The sequence below is a fragment of the Colobus angolensis genome, unplaced genomic scaffold (genome assembly GCF_000951035.1).
Source record: "Colobus angolensis palliatus isolate OR3802 unplaced genomic scaffold, Cang.pa_1.0 Scaffold1, whole genome shotgun sequence".
Taxonomy (NCBI): domain Eukaryota; kingdom Metazoa; phylum Chordata; class Mammalia; order Primates; family Cercopithecidae; genus Colobus; species Colobus angolensis.
Window position 1 is genome coordinate 10875022 of NW_012110918.1, and position 15860 is coordinate 10890881.

Consider the following 15860-nt stretch of genomic DNA (forward strand, 5'->3'; position numbering starts at 1 on the left):
GTTTTTCAGATTCATCTAAATTGTTGCAGTATCATCGTCCATTCCTTTGGATGTGCCACAATTTGTTTATCCATCTACCTGTAGAGGGAGATTTGAGTTGTTCCTAGTTTGGAAACTTTATGAATGAAGCTGTTAGGATCATGTTCATACAAATATGTAGTCATTTCTCACCTAGGAGTGGAGTTGCTCAGTCCTAGGGTAGATGTGCGTTTAACGTCATGAGAAGCTGCCAAATCACTTTCCACGTAGTTACACCAGGTTATGCTATATGCTCCACTTCCTTGCCAACACTTAGTATTGGCCATTTCTTTTGTTTCTCAGATGGAGTCTCTCCCTGTCATCTACACTGGAGCACAGTTGGCGCGATCTCGGCTGGCTGCAACCTCCGCCTTCTGGGTTCAAGCCTCCCGAGTAGCTGAGGTTGCATGTGTGCGCCACCATGCCTGGCTAATTTTTGTATTTTTAGTAGAGACAGCTTTTCGCCATGTTGGCCAGGCTGGTCTCGATCTCCTGACCTTGTGATCCGCCAGTCTCGGCCTCCCAAAGTGCTGGGATTACAGGAGTGTGCCACCACGCCTGTCCCCGACTTTTTTAATTTTTAAAAGAATATCTGAGCCAGGCGCGGTGGCTCAAGCCTGTAATCCCAGCACTTTGGGAGGCTGAGACGGGCGGATCACAAGGTCAGGAGATCAAGACCATCCTGGCTAACACGGTGAAACCCCGTCTCTACTAAAAATACAAAAAACTAGCCGGACGAGGTGGCGGGCGTCTGTAGTCCCAGCTACTCGGGAGGCTGAGGCAGGAGAATGGTGTAAACCCAGGAGGCGGAGCTTGCAGTGAGCTGAGATCCCGCCACTGCACTCCAGCCCGGGCGACAGAGCAAGACTCCGTCTCAAAAAAAAAAAAAAAAAAAAAGAATATCTGTAAGGATAACAGTTTCCTATTTATTGAACACCTGCTACATGCGAGGCTGCCGATAGAGAGTGAGACAAGGCAGAGTCCCCATTCTCACGGAGTTTATAGTTTAGTGGAGCAACAGCCAATAAACATTTTGACAAAGAACTACTATAATGTCAGTAAGTGTGAGGGAAAGAAGCAAAGCCTGGTGCGGGGGACGTAGTTGGGGGCAGGTGAGGTGCTCACAGAAAGCGCTCAGAGGAGGTGGATCTTAGCGGGCCTATCTTATTGTATGTACAATCTGGTGTCCTTCTTCCCTCCTTCATCTTAAATTACAGGCATTTTCTAACGTGAATTATTCTTTGGAGACTTTTTTTTTTTTTTTTTTTTTTTTTTTTGAGACGGAGTCTCGCTCTGTCGCCCAAGCTGGAGTGCAGTGGCACAATCTCGGCTCACTGCAACCTCCACCTCCTGAGTTCAAGCAATTCTCTTGCCTCAGCCTCCTGAGTAGCTGGGACTACAGGGATACACCACCAGGCCCAGGTATTTTTTTTTTTCTTAGTAGAGACGGGGTTTCACTATATTGGCTATGTTGGTCTTGAACTCCTGACCTTGTGATCCACCCACCTCGGCCTCCCAAAGTACTGAGATGACAGGCATGAGCCACCACACCCGGCCTTTGAAGACTTTTTTTTTTTTTTTTTTTTGAGACAGAGTTTTGCTCTGTTACAGTGGCGCGATCTCAGCTCACTGCAGGCTCCGCCTCCCAGATTCAGGCTATTCTCCTGCCTCAGCCTCCCGAGTAGCTGGGACTACAGGCGCGCACCACCAGGCCCGGGTATTTTTTTTTTTCTTAGTAGAGACGGGGTTTTACTATATTGGCTATGTTGGTCTTGAACTCCTGACCTTGTGATCCACCCACCTCGGCCTCCCAAAGTACTGAGATGACAGGCATGAGCCACCACACCCGGCCTTTGAAGACTTTTTTTTTTTTTTTTTTTGAGACAGAGTTTTGCTCTGTTACAGTGGCGCGATCTCAGCTCACTGCAGGCTCCGCCTCCCAGATTCAGGCTATTCTCCTGCCTCAGCCTCCCGAGTAGCTGGGACTACAGGTGCCCACCACCGCGCCTGGCTAATTTTTTGTATTTTTAATACAGACGGGGTTTCACCGTTTTAGCCAAGATGGTCTCAATCTCCTGACCTCGTGATCCACCCACCTCAACTCCCAGAATGCTGGGATGACAGGCATGAGCCACCACGCCCACGCTGAAGACATTATTTTTAAGAACTGTAAATATTGCCGAACACAGCAGCTCACGCCTGTCATCCCAGCACTTTGGGAGGCCAAGGCACGAGGTCAGGAGTTCGAGATTAGCCTGGCCAACATGGTGAAACCCCCGTCTCCACTAAAAATACAAAATTAACTGGGCGTGGTGGCGCATGCCTGTAATCCCAGCTACTTGGGAGGCTGAGGCAGGAAAATCACTTGAACCCAGGAGGCAGAGGTTTCAGTGAGCCGAGATCGTGTCACTGCACACCAGCATGGGCGACAAGAGCGAGGCTCATACTCAAAAAAAAAAAATGTACTGTATACTGTTTCATCATATACATGTTCCATAATTTAGCCATCTGACTATTACTGAGCATTCTAGGAAGCTCCCAGTTTCCATGTTGCTCTTTTTCCATGGCCTTCTTCAGTTCTTCAGGGCAGGTTCACACAGGGAGACCCAGGGAGAAGCTCAAAGCAGCTGTGGCTGTGGCCTCTTGTGGGTCCTCTGGCGCCTTCTTGGCTCATCTTTCTGCTCCAGGTCAGCCTTCCTGCCCTGAAGCTCTCTGTCCTTTTCTTTTCTGGCCCTCAGCCCCTTCTTCATCTCTAAGGGACACTGCCCACCAGGCAGAGGGACTTCGGGAAGGTCCCTGCTACTGCGGAGGGTGCCCAAGCAGCTGGTGAGCTCTGGCAGGCACCTGGCCCATCCTTGGAGCCTCCCGGGCCTCCGTGTGGGGAGGGAGGGCAGAGGGTGGCTTTCCTGAGGCTCCTCCTGCCCCCACCCTCTGGTTTTCTGCAGTCTGGGTGGCCGTGTCCTGCCCAGGTGCACCTGGGTGTGGTGATGACTCAGCTGGCAGACCGTGACTTGGGTTTCATCTTACCACACTTTACACAGAGAGAAATCCCATCACCCCACCCGCAGTCCAGTGTGCACAGGAGGCTGCTCCCCTGTCCGCTCGGGAGACATGCCGCGGGTGTGTCTGAGCAGCTGAGTCCAACCGTAGCACTTCCACTGCCCCTGCTCCAGACTGAACCTGGCATCTGCCCAAGGCTGGATGAGCTGTCCTTACTGCTTCCAGAGGCCGCCATTTCCCATGAGAGGAGCAGAAGGCTCCCCCTCTTTAGCGTTTTGGGCAGCTCACTCAGCCTCTCATAGCCTTGACTTCTCCCACAGAAATGGGGGTGATGATAGCACTCGTTTCTAGGGTTCAGTCATGTGTCCAGTGCGTGCTCAGTGAAGTGTCCACAGTTCCAGGAGCTTGAGCCCTGCCTTACAGCTCCTGGTGGAAGGACAGAAGGCAGCCATGCCAGGGGCCACCCTGTGCTTTAGGAAGTGCTGAGGTGGGACTGGCAAGGGAGGTTCCAAGGGGAGAGGCTCTCGGTCAGTGCCTAGTTGCCCTCTGCTGCTGCTCCTCTTTCTCAGGACTCCAGAGAGGCCAAAGAGCCCCCTCCGTCCCTCAGACGTGTCCTGCCTATGAGCTGCAGCCCAGATCTAAGAACTACAGAAGTCCAGGGTGGGCGGGATGTCAGGGAGCCATCCTGTCCAGCCCCCTGACCATCCGCGGTTCTTTCAACCCTTTCCCCCCCGGGTCAGTGCTTAAAGAACTGGGTGACGAAGGGCCACCCCGACATGGCAGAGCACCTAGTCTGGTATCCCAGGAAGACACTACTCACAAGGAGAGCAGTGGAGGGCTTGTTAGCAGCAAGAGGGTGTCAGCGTGTGACAGCTGGGGGCTGAAAGGTCTCAGGGATGGACTGAGGTTGGCAACTGCAGTGAGTGCCAGGGAGAGGGAAGAACAGACAGGACAGCTCAGCGGTAAGGAGCACACGGGGGTCTGGAATTTACTCCACATGCAGTGGGATCCTGTAATAATGTTCCCCCAGCCGGGTGCGGTGACTCACGCCCGTAATCCCAGCACTTTGGGAGGCCAAGATGGGTGGATCATCTGAGGTCAAGAGTTTAAGATCAGCCTGGCTAACATGGCGAAACCCCGTCTCTACTAAAAATACAAAAAAATTAGTCGGGCGTGGTGGCATGTGCCTGTAATCCCAGCTACTCGGGAGGGTGTGAGGCAGGAGAATCGCTTGAACCTGGGGGATGGAGGTGGCGGTCAGCCAAGATCGCGCCACTGCACTCCAGCCTGGGCGACTGAGCGAGACTCCGTCTCAAAAAAAAAAAAAGTTTCCCCAAAGCAGGACCAGTCTGACCCAAGTGCTGCTCGGGAGCGGGCAGCAGAGTGAAACCTCGGCAGGCTCCTGCCCCAGTCGGTGGAGGAGGGTCCTCGGCAGGGGCACCATGGGCACCTGTCCCTCCGGCTGGGGAAGATGTCTTAGTTGGGTTTCAGGTTCAGGTAAATCTTCTCTAACGTTAGTTTCCAGAAAAACAGGGCAAGTGGGTAGAGCTGTGGCCTTCACTCCTGACTGGTCACTCAGGACACCGGGCATGTTTTGCAAATGACCTGAGAGGTGGCTTCCTCCATTGAGCAGGAAGCAAAGGGAGGAGTACCGTGACGACAGGAAGCTCAATTAGGATGCACAGAAAGTCATCTTCCCACAGTGAGCAGCCGGTGCTGAGCAGAGTGACCTCCAAAACAAGGTAGCATCTGTCCCCAAGGCCAAGAGGGCATTACACCGAGGAGGCCTGACTTGAGGGAATGGGGGTGGGATTCCGGCCACATTACCTGAGCACATGAGTTCTTTGATGCAGAACCACTGATCTCTCACTGTTGTCTTTTCTGTTTTCCTCCAGAATCCTAGCAACGGTGACATGGAAATAACATTAAAATGCTCTAATCTCTTAATTACACTACATATGTCAAATGGTACACTCCTTACCACTAATCTACAATGACTGCATAGCCATGAATGTGCATTTATTGGCATGGAAAGATGTTCACAATACATTGTTTTGGGGTTTTTTTTTGGTTTTTTTTTTTGGTTTTTTTTGAGTTGGAGTTTCACTGGTTTGCTCAGGTTGGAGTGCAGTGGCGCAATCTCAGCTCATTGCAACCTCAGCCTCCTGGGTTCAAGTGATTCTCCTGCCTCAGCCTCCCTAGTAGCTGGGACTATAGGCGGGCTCTACCATGCCCCGCTAATCACAATATATTGTTAAATGTAAAAAGCTGGGGTGGGCATAGTGGCTCATGCCTATAGTCCCAGCACTTTGGGAAAAACAAAAAACATTTGTTTTTCATCCCACAATTTGAAATATGTGAATACATGCAAGTATTTAGTAGAAATAGGATACTCTGCTTGCTGCTTGATCAGTTTTCTGAGATGGGGTCGGGTCTCCCTAAGTTGTCCAGTCTGGTCTTGAACTTCTGGCTTCAGGTCATACTTCTGCCTCAGCCTCCCTGGGAGTTAAGACTACAGGCATGCACCACTGTGCATGGTTTACGCCAGCTTTTATTTTATTTATTTATTTATTTTATTTTATTTTTTTGAGACAGAGTTTTGCTCTGTCACCCAGGCTGGAGTGCAGTGGCGTGATCTCGGCTCACTGCAACCTCCACCTGCTGGGTTCAAGTGATTCTCCTGCCTTGGCCTCCCAAGTAGCTGAGATAACAGGCATGTGCCACCACGCCCGGCTAAATTTTTGCATTTTTAGTAGAGATGGGGTTTTACCATGTTGACCAGGCTGGTCTGGAACTCCTGACCTCAGGGTGATCCATCCATCTCGGCCTCCCAAAAGTGCTGGGATTATAGGCGTGAGCCACTGCGCCCAGCCATTTGTTTGTTTTTGAGACAGAGTCTCACTCTGTCGCCCAGGTTGGAGTGCAGTGGTGCAGTCGTGGCTTACTGCAGCTCCACCTCCTGGGCGCAGGCAGTCCTCCCACCTCAGCCACTCAAGTAGCTGGGACTACAGGCATGTACCTCCACGCCTGGCTAATTTTGTGTGTTTTGGTAGAGCCGGAGTTTTGCCATGTCGCCCAGGCTGGTGTTGAATTTCTGGGCTCAAGGGATCCTCCTGCCTTGGCCTCCCAAAGCACTGGAATTACAGGTGTGAGCCACTGTGCCCAGCCCATTCTAGTATTTTTACCAGTTTTATTGCTATATGATGGACATAATAAACTGTACATATTTAAAGGGTACAATTTGATAAATTTTGGTGTAAGTATATACCCATGAAACCATCATCTTACATGTTTATAATTTTTATAAATTGTTCTAAGGTGATGATACATTATAGGTTTTTAGTTTATTTTTTTGAGATAGGGTCTCACTGTGTTGCCCAGGCTGGAGTGCAATGGTGCAACCTCGGCTTACTGCACCCTCCGCCTCCCAGGTTCAAGCGATTCTCCTGCCTTAGCCTCACAAGTAGCTGGGATTACAGGCACCTGCCACGCCCGGCTAATTTTTGTATTTTTAGTGGAGACAGAGTTTCACCATGTTGGCCAGGTGGGTCTCGAACTCCGGACCTCAGGTGATCCACCCACCTCAGCCTCCCAAAGTGCTGGGATTACAGGCATGAGCCACTGTGCCTGGGCCGACCTAGTTTTAGATTTTTACATTTAAGAAAGGGAATAAAGAAAGCGTATCAGCCATTGAACTGGCTGAACCGAGAGGGAAAGGGATTTGTGCGCACCTCTGGAAGGCTGGGCTGTGGCAGGCGGGAGCAGGCAGGCCTTTCTAGAACCGAGAAGGCAGGAGCCGGAATGGGCTTTGGATCGCTTGTGCTGGGACCAGCTTCTCAACGGCCTGGGCCCTCCCTGGGGTTCATGAGCTGGGGAGCTGGGAGGAGGCCCGGGGCTACAGCATCCAGATTCTTCCTTGGTCTCCCACAGGAGGCCTGTGCAACCTGTGCCCAGACCGGGCCAACAAGGAGCACATCCTGCAGGCAGGAGGCGTCCCGCTCATCATCAACTGCCTGTCCAGCGCCAACGAGGAGACCGTGCTGTCCGCCATTACCACGCTCATGCACCTGAGCCCGCCGGGCCGCAGCTTTCCCCCGGAGCTGACCGCCGCGCCTGTGGTGCAGTGCATGCTTCGCTTCTCCCTGTCGGCCAGTGCCAGGCTCCGGAACCTGGCGCAGATCTTCCTGGAGGACTTCTGCTCCCCACGCCAGGTGGCCGAGGCCCGCAGCCGGCAGGCGCACTCTGCCCTGGGTATCCCACTGCCGAGGAGTATGGCCCCACGGCAGCGCTGATCCGCGGGGACCGCGAGACTGTAGCACCCCTGCTGCTGGAGACCACGGTCCTGATGTGGACGCAGGGAACAGGGGGAGCAGATGCTGCCCCACTGGTGCCTTTTCAGCCATTTGCAAGGTGGGTTCTTTCAGCAGGACAGGCATTTACACTGATGAAACTGGCCAGTGAGGAAGCCAGACTCGGAGGCACGCGGAGATCAAACTGGAGCTGCTTTCATAGGCCGGCACTCTCTACCCTACGTCTGGTGCCACCACTGCCAGGCTCAGGCCCTGGTGTAAGAAGTGGCCAAGTGTCTGGACCCAGAGGCTTCGCAGTACAGTGTTCTCAAGAGCTGGGACTGAGGCTTAGGAGAGCTGCCTTTGCTGCGGGAAATCAGGGATTATCCCTTAACAGAGTGTCTGGAGTAGTTTTCAGGAATAGGAATGAGATGCCTCATGGTAAAAGGATCTCACACTGGGAAGATGTGGTGCCCCCTCCGGGGCTGTGGAGGATGGATACCTCCCCCAGGGGCTCTCCAAGCTGGGCATTTGGGCCTGGTGGATGCCAACCTGGATAACCTGTGGCCCAGCATTGACTGTCCATCCAGCCTATCTGCTAGGCACCATGATTCCAAGATGAAGATATGGTCCCTGCCCTTGAGTGACAGCCCAGTGACTTAATGTGGCCATTGGGCATCAAGCACAAGGCCATGCAGGTGATATGTCAGAGTAGAGGTGCCAGCCCTGGGAACTACATCTTCCCCCCTTGCCATCCCACGGCCCCGGCTGAAAGCTTTGGCCCTCCTCCTCCCCCACTTGCCACCCCATGGTCTGGGCTGAAAGCTTCAGCCCTCCTCCCCGACTTGCCACCCCAGGCCCCTGACTGAAAGCTTTGGCCCTCCTCCTTTGCTGTCGCACTCAGTGATGGGGAGCCCTACCCCAGAAGTGTATCATGAGGGCATGAGGGACGCAGTGCAAATGGTGCTCAAGGGAGACAGGAAGAGACAGCAACATAAAGGATGTGGCTCCATGTCCACGGTGCCCCCTGGTCAACAGAAGCAGCATGAGACTTGATGGAAAGTTACTCAGGGAAAATGAGGGGTCCTTGCCTCTTGTGTACCCCCTCAAGGCTGACCCCTTAGATGGCCCAGGAACAGCAGGTGCTAGAGGAGTGGTATCCATGTGGTCATGGAAATGAGGCAGATTCTGGGGCCACCAGACCAATGGGAGGGAAGGGCTCATCAGCACCCATCCAGGGAGCCTGTCCCTCCATGTTCCCAAATAAAGGGTCCTAGAAGACTAGAAAGCCAAGGTCTTTTATTAAAGGGTTCCAACTGGTTTTCCCACTATTTCCATGCAGGGGCCAGCGGCAGCCTGTCGGGAGGTACCAGGTGGCTGGGCCAGGGCCAGAGGCACCAGCACGATGCCGCCCTGACTCGGCTCTGGTGGCCCCTGCCCTTCCTTCAGCTCCAGCTGCTGCCCGCGGCATCCCCGCTCATTCCCGCTGCGCGGCTCCTCGCTTGCTGTCTAAGATCTCCCTCCAGTTGTCACTCCAGGAGAGCAACCGTCTCTTTGTCGGGGGCAGGACCAGGTGCCGATTGTGACAGCAGGTGAACAAGATGTGCTCCCAGCGCGGGGTCTCCTCCTCGCCTGGGACAAGAAAGGCAGCGCCGACATCTGTAATGGGCATGATTACTTCCTCTCCCCAATCAGGGCAGGCTAGAGGCCTGGAGGCTGCCAAGGATAACGGATCCAACCTCGAATTGTGTCCTTGTCATCAATGAGCAGGTCCCCCAAGACCACCGTCTTGTCCCTTGTCAGGATAATTCGTTCTACGAACTGGGGCCCCAGGTGCTGCTCCACCCAGCGGTACTGTGTAGAAGACACAGGTCTGTGAGTAGGGCCTGATGGGAGCCGGAATTCAGGCACAGGGAGTGGGGTCTAAGCCTTTGAGAGCCCCCCCACCCCCGACCTTCTGGGTTTCTGGTGGTTTCTTTTTAAAATCAGGATTTAGGCAGCTCCACGTGCGGAGCAGGGGCGGGGCAGCCACACCTTCTCACCCACACAGTGCTCGTACTTCAGCAGGGGGCTGGTGCAGATGAAGACCTCCGTGCTGCGGAGAAGGTCGCGGTTACCACCGGGAGCCGGGAGCCCGCCCAGGACTCCGCCCGCCCCCACTCTCCTTACTCCGGTAGGTCGTTCATCTCCCGCACAGCGTCCAAGGCCCCCGGGATGGGCTCCAGGTCCAGGAAAAAGCCCGGGGCTTCGTACACACTGGCCACTTTATCCTGAAAGACAAGAGTTCTGGGTCCCGGCTTCTGCCTCCGGCAGATCCAGTTCCCGCGAGGGCTCGCAGGGAGGTTCCTGGGGGCTCTGGGCCCGGGCTCAGAGCTGCGGAGGGGGTTTCGGTCAGGGGCATGCGCCCAAAGGCTCCTCCTCAGGGTGCGCTGCCCGCGGGTGCCAGGGTAAGGGCTCTGCGCCCTTTACACAGAAGGGGGTGACCCCGGGAACGGAGCGAGCCGGCCCTGCCCGTGTGGGGACCCCGCGCCCCCTACCGCCAGGTCGGGCCGCAGAGCGCGGTACTGCTCGCGGGCCAGGAAGCCGCGGCGCTGCTCCAGCGGCACGTGCGGCTCCTCAGGGAAGCGGCGGCGGAAGCCCCGCAGAAGGCCGGCCTCGAAGTCGGCCAGGACGCCGTCCATGTCCACCAGCACACGCACGCGCCGCGCCATCGCCGCCGGGCCGGGGCTGCGGGCTCTCGGCGTCTGGGGGCGCGGGCCCGGCCGGAAGCGCGGGGAGTGGGAGGGGAGCGCTGCTTCCGGAGCCCGGGCGCTAGACGGGGTCCGCTGGGCTGATTTGCATAGAGCCTCCGGCACGCCCCGCCCAGGTCGTAAACCGCTGCCGAAGGCCCTGCGCGAGGCCTTCCTAGGGTTCGGGTGCAGGGATGGCTTTGGGGGGCACTTTTCTGACTCTGCGCTTTCTCGGGACCCAGGCTTTGTCCGCATCAGACGTACCCCCGTTCACCCCACGTTACTATTAGGGGACCGACCTTCCAGGGGCCCAACAAAGGGTTGATCTGAAATACTGGGAAGCATCTAACTAGGAGTCAAGGGTCCTAAACCTGTGGGGCTAGGTCCACGGTTTTTTTTGTTGTTGTTTTTTGTTTTTTTTTGAGAGTGAGTCTTGCTCCGTCGCCCAGGCCGCATGCGGTGCACCAGTGGCGCGATCTCGGCTCACTGCAGCCTCGGCTTCCCAGGTTCAACCGATTCTCTTGCTTCAGCCTCCCGAGTACTTGGGATTACAGGCACCTGCCACCACGCCTAGCTAATCTTTGTATTTTTAGTAGAGACGGGGTTTAGCCATGTTGGTCAGGCTGATCTCAAACTCCTCACCTCAAGTGATTCGCCTGCCTTGGCCTCCCAAAGTGCTGGGATTAGAGGTGTGAGCCACCGCGCCCGGCCAAACTCTTCTTTACCGCAATGCCGTGGTCTCAGTGGATTGATTTCGTCTGTGAGTGGGGCAGGAACAATCCCTTGAGGACTACAAAGTGAAACGAATCTGTTAACTGCTTTGTGTACAAGTCTAGCTGGTTAAGAGCTAATTCACACTAGAGTTGGCTTGAAACATGGGAGCTTCAGCGTGGTTTCCCCCGGAAAGACGATTTTGATCAAACACAGGTAATCAGGACTGTCCTCAGGACTTTATGTGGAACTGACATGGCTTACCTACTCCCGTCTAGAAAATGCTGAACCGGGCCAGGAGCGGTGGCTCCCGCCTGTAATCCCAGCACTTTGGGAGGCTGAGGCGGCCGGATCACGAGGTCAGGAGATCAAGACCATCCTGGCTAACACGGTGACACCGTCTCTAATAAAAATACAAAAACTTAGCTGGGCAAGGTGACAGGCGCCTGTAGTCCCAGCTATGCTGGAGGCTGAGGCAGGAAAATGGCATGAACCCGGGAGGCGGAGCTTGCAGTGAGCTGAGATCACACCACTGCACTCTAGCCTAGGCAACACAGCAAGACTCTGTATCCAAAAAAAAAAAAAAAAAATTGGAGGACATCTAGCTGGTATCCACTGCAGAACTGCTTGCTTGCTTGCTGGTGGGGAGAAATCGCCACATATTTCAAGTTGGAGAACACTTTTTTTGAGACAGGGTCTTGCTGTCACCCAGGCTGGAGTGCAGTGGTGCGATCCTGGCTCACTGCGGCCTCGATCTCACAGGCTCAAGCAATCCTCCTGCCTCAGCCTCCTGACTAGTCGTGTGCCATCACACCTGGCTATTTTTGGTAGAGAGGTTTCACCATGTTGCCCAGTCTTGGAGAACACTTTAAAATGTTACTGCCCAGAACAATGGGGAGGTAGAATAGTCTAACCTACTTTAGAGACTTCTTCAGAAAGAAACCCACTTCTCTCTGGGTCTTCATCTGTTTTAACTGTTGTCCTGTTGTTGTTGTTGTTGTTTTTTTTTTTTTTTTTTTTTGAGACGGAGTCTTGCTCTGTCGCCCAGGCTGGAGTGCAGTGGTGCGATCTCGGCTCACTGCAAGCTCCGCCTCCCGGGTTCACGCCATTCTCCCGCCTCAGCCTCCGAGTAGCTGAGACTACAGGTGCCCGCCACCACGCCCGGCTAGTTTTTTGTATTTTTAGTAGAGACGGGGTTTCACCGTGTTAGCCAGGATGGTCTCGATCTCCTGACCTCGTGATCCACCCGTCTCAGCCTCCCAAAGTGCTGGGATTACAGGCTTGAGCCACCGCGCCCGGCCTGTTGTTTTTGTTTTTTAAGAAGGTCTCGCTATGTTGCCCAGGATAGCCTCAAACTCCTGGGCTCAAGCATCCTCTTGCCTTGGCTTCCCAAGTAGCTAATAACAGGCACATCTGGCTATTTAACTTCAAATGACTCACCCAATCAGTGGGCAGGATTTATAGTGACAAAGAGAAAAGCATCTAACCAGAGAGAACACTGAAACCATCTCAAAAAGAAGACACAGTACACAATGTTTCAAAATGTGGATATTGTTTACTTGAAGCAACAGTCCAGGATTATGAAATACAACACACATTTTAAGGATGAGACTTTCCTTTCACGGTCAAGCACCAGCATCATGCACACAGCATCAAGTTATTTAAAACAACACCCCTGTGGGATCCCGTTCCTGGATGAAGGCCCACTTCGGTGTGATTGCCTCCCTTGCTTGACTGGTTTTAGTTCCGGTCAGTTTCACTGTACATCCAAGCCTTCCTCTGCGTGAGAGCAGAGGCTCTGCTCATCAGCCAGCCAGTCTTGTTACTATCTGGCTACTTTTTAAGGTTAAAAAATAAAAGGCAGTTTCTCTGCTTTGCAGGCGGCAAGGCATGAGGCACAGGCCTCTTCATTGTTCACATGGCACAGGAGGAGGCTCTGAGCAAAGGCCACTGGCAAGTTAGGGCAACACCAAGAAGGCTCTGTGGAGAGACTCCCTGTGCTGAGGCCTGGCAGGAACGGTGCCTGGGGACTGTTCATGGTCTGACCAGTTGAGGCTTGGTAAACCCAAGTAAAGTGTTAAAAACCTCAGTACAAAAGATCCTCTAACACATCTGGAACCAAATTATTTGTTCTTAAAAACACAGTACTAAGTGTCACAAAGCTTTCCCTCCAATCTACTACTAGAAAACACTCATGCCACGGCCCACAGACCCAGGAGTCAGGACAGAGAGAAACCTGTTCTTCAAAAGAAAAAAAAGAAAAAAAAAAAAGACAGCAGTACATAAAGTGCTTCTTTTTAATGAAACAAATCCAAGAGATGTACAGTCAGGCTCAAGTTGTGCAGTTCACAAGCATGGAGAAAACAGACAAAACGACAGCGTTCAGGACAGTCAGAGCTAACCCAACACGAGGCTGGACTTGCCGCCAGGGGGATTTCTTCTGGATGGCACTGGGGCCGGGGCCACTGGGCTGGGCACAGGCGCAGCAGGCACCGGCTTCTCTTCACTCTGCCCCAGGCTGCCTGGCAAGTCTGTGTCCACATTTTCTATGAAAACAGGGAATAGAAATAACACTCATAACGACAGCTATTTCCTGTTAAGAGTAAGGATCTGTTTTTTTTTTTTGGTTTGATGGTTGGAAACATACCTAAAGGTATAAAGAAAATAACAGTCACCCGCCACGCTCCCACTCCACAGAATTCACCAGTGTTCATCTTTCCCGTATCTGTTGTTTACGTTCTTTTCTAAATTACACAAATACATGAGGACATGAAGATTTTGTAAGAACAGGGAACTCTAGCTCTCTGGCCCCTTCCAGCTCCAGGTGGGTCTGCTCTCACTGTTCCCAGAGCTCCCACTGCAAGTCCTGTGCAGCCTTCTAGTCCACTTGTTTTATGTATATTTATTTACATTTAGCCAGGTAACATGCAACATGTTTTGGTTACATTTAACATAAATGGTATCAACTTCCTTTTTTTCACTCTTGAAAATGTATCCATATTTACAAACAGGGTAGTAATTCACCTTATTAACTGCATTTTTTCAAATCTCTCACTTCACTATCAAGCTTCATTTCTTTATTGTAATTATCCCATGACATAGGCTGTTTATCCAATTCTCTGACAGCAAAAAAAACTGGAACAATCCAACCTTTCCAAACGAATTGTTTCTCGTCGGGGTTGTTTCCAAACCGAGAAAAAACACTGATTCAAAGTGAAAAGTGAATGCAAAAATTCTGTATTTTTGATGAAAGGAAAATGTTTACTAAGAGTTTAATAGTTTACATATTTTATAAAAATTTTTTGCCGGGCGTGGTGGCTCAAGCCTGTAATCCCAGCACTTTGGGAGGCCGAGACGGGCGGATCACGAGGTCAGGAGATCGAGACCATCCTGGCTAACATGGTGAAACCCCGTCTCTACTAAAAAATACAAAAAACTAGCCGGGCGACGTGGCGGGCGCCTGTAGTCCCAGCTGCTTGGGAGGCTGAGGCAGGAGAATGGCGTAAACCCAGGAGGCGGAGCTTGCAGTGAGCTGAGACCCGGCCACTGCACTCCAGCCTGGGCCGCAGAGCGAGACTCTGTCTCAAAAAAAAAAAAATTTTTGCGGGGAGTGGTGGTGAGGGATATTGAGACAGGGTTTCACTCTGTGGCCCAGGCTGGAGTACAGTGGCTCAATCACAGCTCACGGTAGCCTCAAACTCCTGGGCTCAAGCAGTCCTCCCGTATCAGTCTCCCAAACAGCTGGGACTACAGGTGTGCAACACCACAACTGGCTATTTTTTGTATTTTTTTATTTTTAAAAGATGGAGTCTCCTTATGTCACCCAGGCTGGTCTCAAATTCCTGGGCTCAAGTATCCTCCCTCCCATCTCAGCATCCCAAAGTGCTGGGATTATAGGCATGAGCCACCTTCACCCTTCACACAGCCTAGTTTTCTTTCTTTTTTTTTTTTCAGACAGGGTCTTTAACCTCTGCCTCCCAGATTCAAGCAATTCTCCTGCCTCAGCCTCCCAAGTAGCTGGGATTACAGGCACGCATCACCATGCCTGATTAATTTTTGTATTTTTAGTAGAGACAGGGTTTCGCCGTGTTGGCCAGGCTGGTCTCGAACTCCTGGCCTCAAGTAAGCTGCCTACCTTGGCCTCCCAAAGTGCTGGGATTACAGGCACGCACCACCATGCCTGATTAATTTTTGTATTTTTAGTAGAGACAGGGTTTCGCTGTGTTGGCCAGGCTGGTCTCGAACTCCTGGCCTCAAGTAAGCTGCCTACCTTGGCCTCCCAAAGTGCTGGGATTATGGCATTAAGCCACTGCCTAGTTTTCTTTTTTTTTTTTTTTTTTGAGATGGAGTTTCGCTCTTGTTGTCCAGGCTGGAGTGCTGTGGTGCGATCTTGGCTCACTGCAACCTCCACCTCCTGGGCTCAAGCGATTCTCCTACTTCAGCCTCCCAAATAGCTGGGATTACAGTTGCACGCTACAACGCCCGACTAATTTTTTGTATTTTCAGTAGAGACAAGGTTTCACCATGTTGGCCAGGCTGGTCTCAAACTCCCGACCTCAGGCGATCCACCTGCCTTGGCCTCCCAAAGTGCTGGGATTACAGGTGTGAGCTTCCATACTCGGCCCTAGTTTTCTTTTTAATAGCAAGTTTATTTCAGTATGAACCAATCAAATTAAGTTGCATATTCTAAGATATTTGTACAAATATTTCATAGAAGCCCTTTTGCCTGAAAAGGCAGTAAGGGCGGTTAGTAACACTCCTATATTAATGGAATTTTTTTTTTTTGAGACTGAGTCTCATTCTGTCACCCAGACTGGAGTACAGTAGCGCGATCTTGGCTCACTGTAACCTCTGCCTCCCGGGCTCAAGCAATTCTCCTGCCTCAGCCTCCCAAGTAGCTGGGGTTATAGCCTCAGGTGATGCACCTGCCTCAGCTGCCCAAAGTACTGAGATTACAGGCATGAGCCACTGTGCCCAGCCAAGAAGAGGTCTTTAAACTAAAAATATATATTCTTGCTGGACATGGTGGCTCATACCTGTAATCCCAGCACTTTGGGAGGCCAAGGCGGGTGGATCACCTGAGGTCAGGAGTTCGAGACCAGCCTGACCAACA

At 52.4% G+C, this 15860-nt stretch overlaps 3 protein-coding genes across 16 annotated transcripts in view; 1 reads left to right on the forward strand and 2 right to left on the reverse strand.

The window, feature by feature from the left end:
• The window catches only part of ARMC7 (armadillo repeat containing 7), a 26238-nt gene extending 17647 nt beyond the window's left edge, over nt 1-8591 (forward strand). The window contains exons 3-4 of the mRNA XM_011942122.1: nt 6949-8081; nt 8180-8591. Coding sequence (XP_011797512.1) covers nt 6949-7310 — 362 coding nt within the window. The 3' untranslated portion in view covers nt 7311-8081; nt 8180-8591. The remainder of the gene's footprint in view (nt 1-6948; nt 8082-8179) is intronic.
• A 99-nt stretch (nt 8592-8690) lies between these two features.
• NT5C (5', 3'-nucleotidase, cytosolic) lies at nt 8691-10212 on the reverse strand. Of its 3 annotated transcripts, none has more exons than XM_011942301.1 (5): nt 9845-10212; nt 9477-9577; nt 9342-9402; nt 9047-9161; nt 8691-8939 (listed from the first exon to the last, which is right to left on the reverse strand). In XM_011942301.1, the coding sequence occupies exons 1-5, from the start codon at nt 10016-10018 to the stop codon at nt 8785-8787; spliced, it is 606 nt and encodes a 201-aa protein (XP_011797691.1). In that variant the 5' UTR covers nt 10019-10212; the 3' UTR covers nt 8691-8784. The 3 variants fall into 3 exon arrangements, with proteins under 3 accessions (XP_011797691.1, XP_011797769.1, XP_011797852.1); XM_011942379.1 differs by having other exon boundaries at nt 8691-8934; nt 9845-10081; XM_011942462.1 differs by lacking the exon at nt 9047-9161 and having other exon boundaries at nt 8691-8934; nt 9845-10081.
• Nucleotides 10213-12282: 2070 nt separating this feature from the next.
• The window catches only part of HN1 (hematological and neurological expressed 1), a 58612-nt gene continuing 55034 nt past the window's right edge, over nt 12283-15860 (reverse strand). For 10 of the 12 annotated variants that reach the window (XM_011943372.1, XM_011942742.1, XM_011942942.1 and 7 more), the window contains one exon: nt 12283-13293. In XM_011943372.1, the coding sequence (XP_011798762.1) occupies nt 13145-13293 (149 nt within the window). In that variant the 3' untranslated portion in view covers nt 12283-13144. The remainder of the gene's footprint in view (nt 13294-15860) is intronic. The other 2 variants (XM_011943005.1, XM_011942877.1) reach the window with 2 other exon arrangements.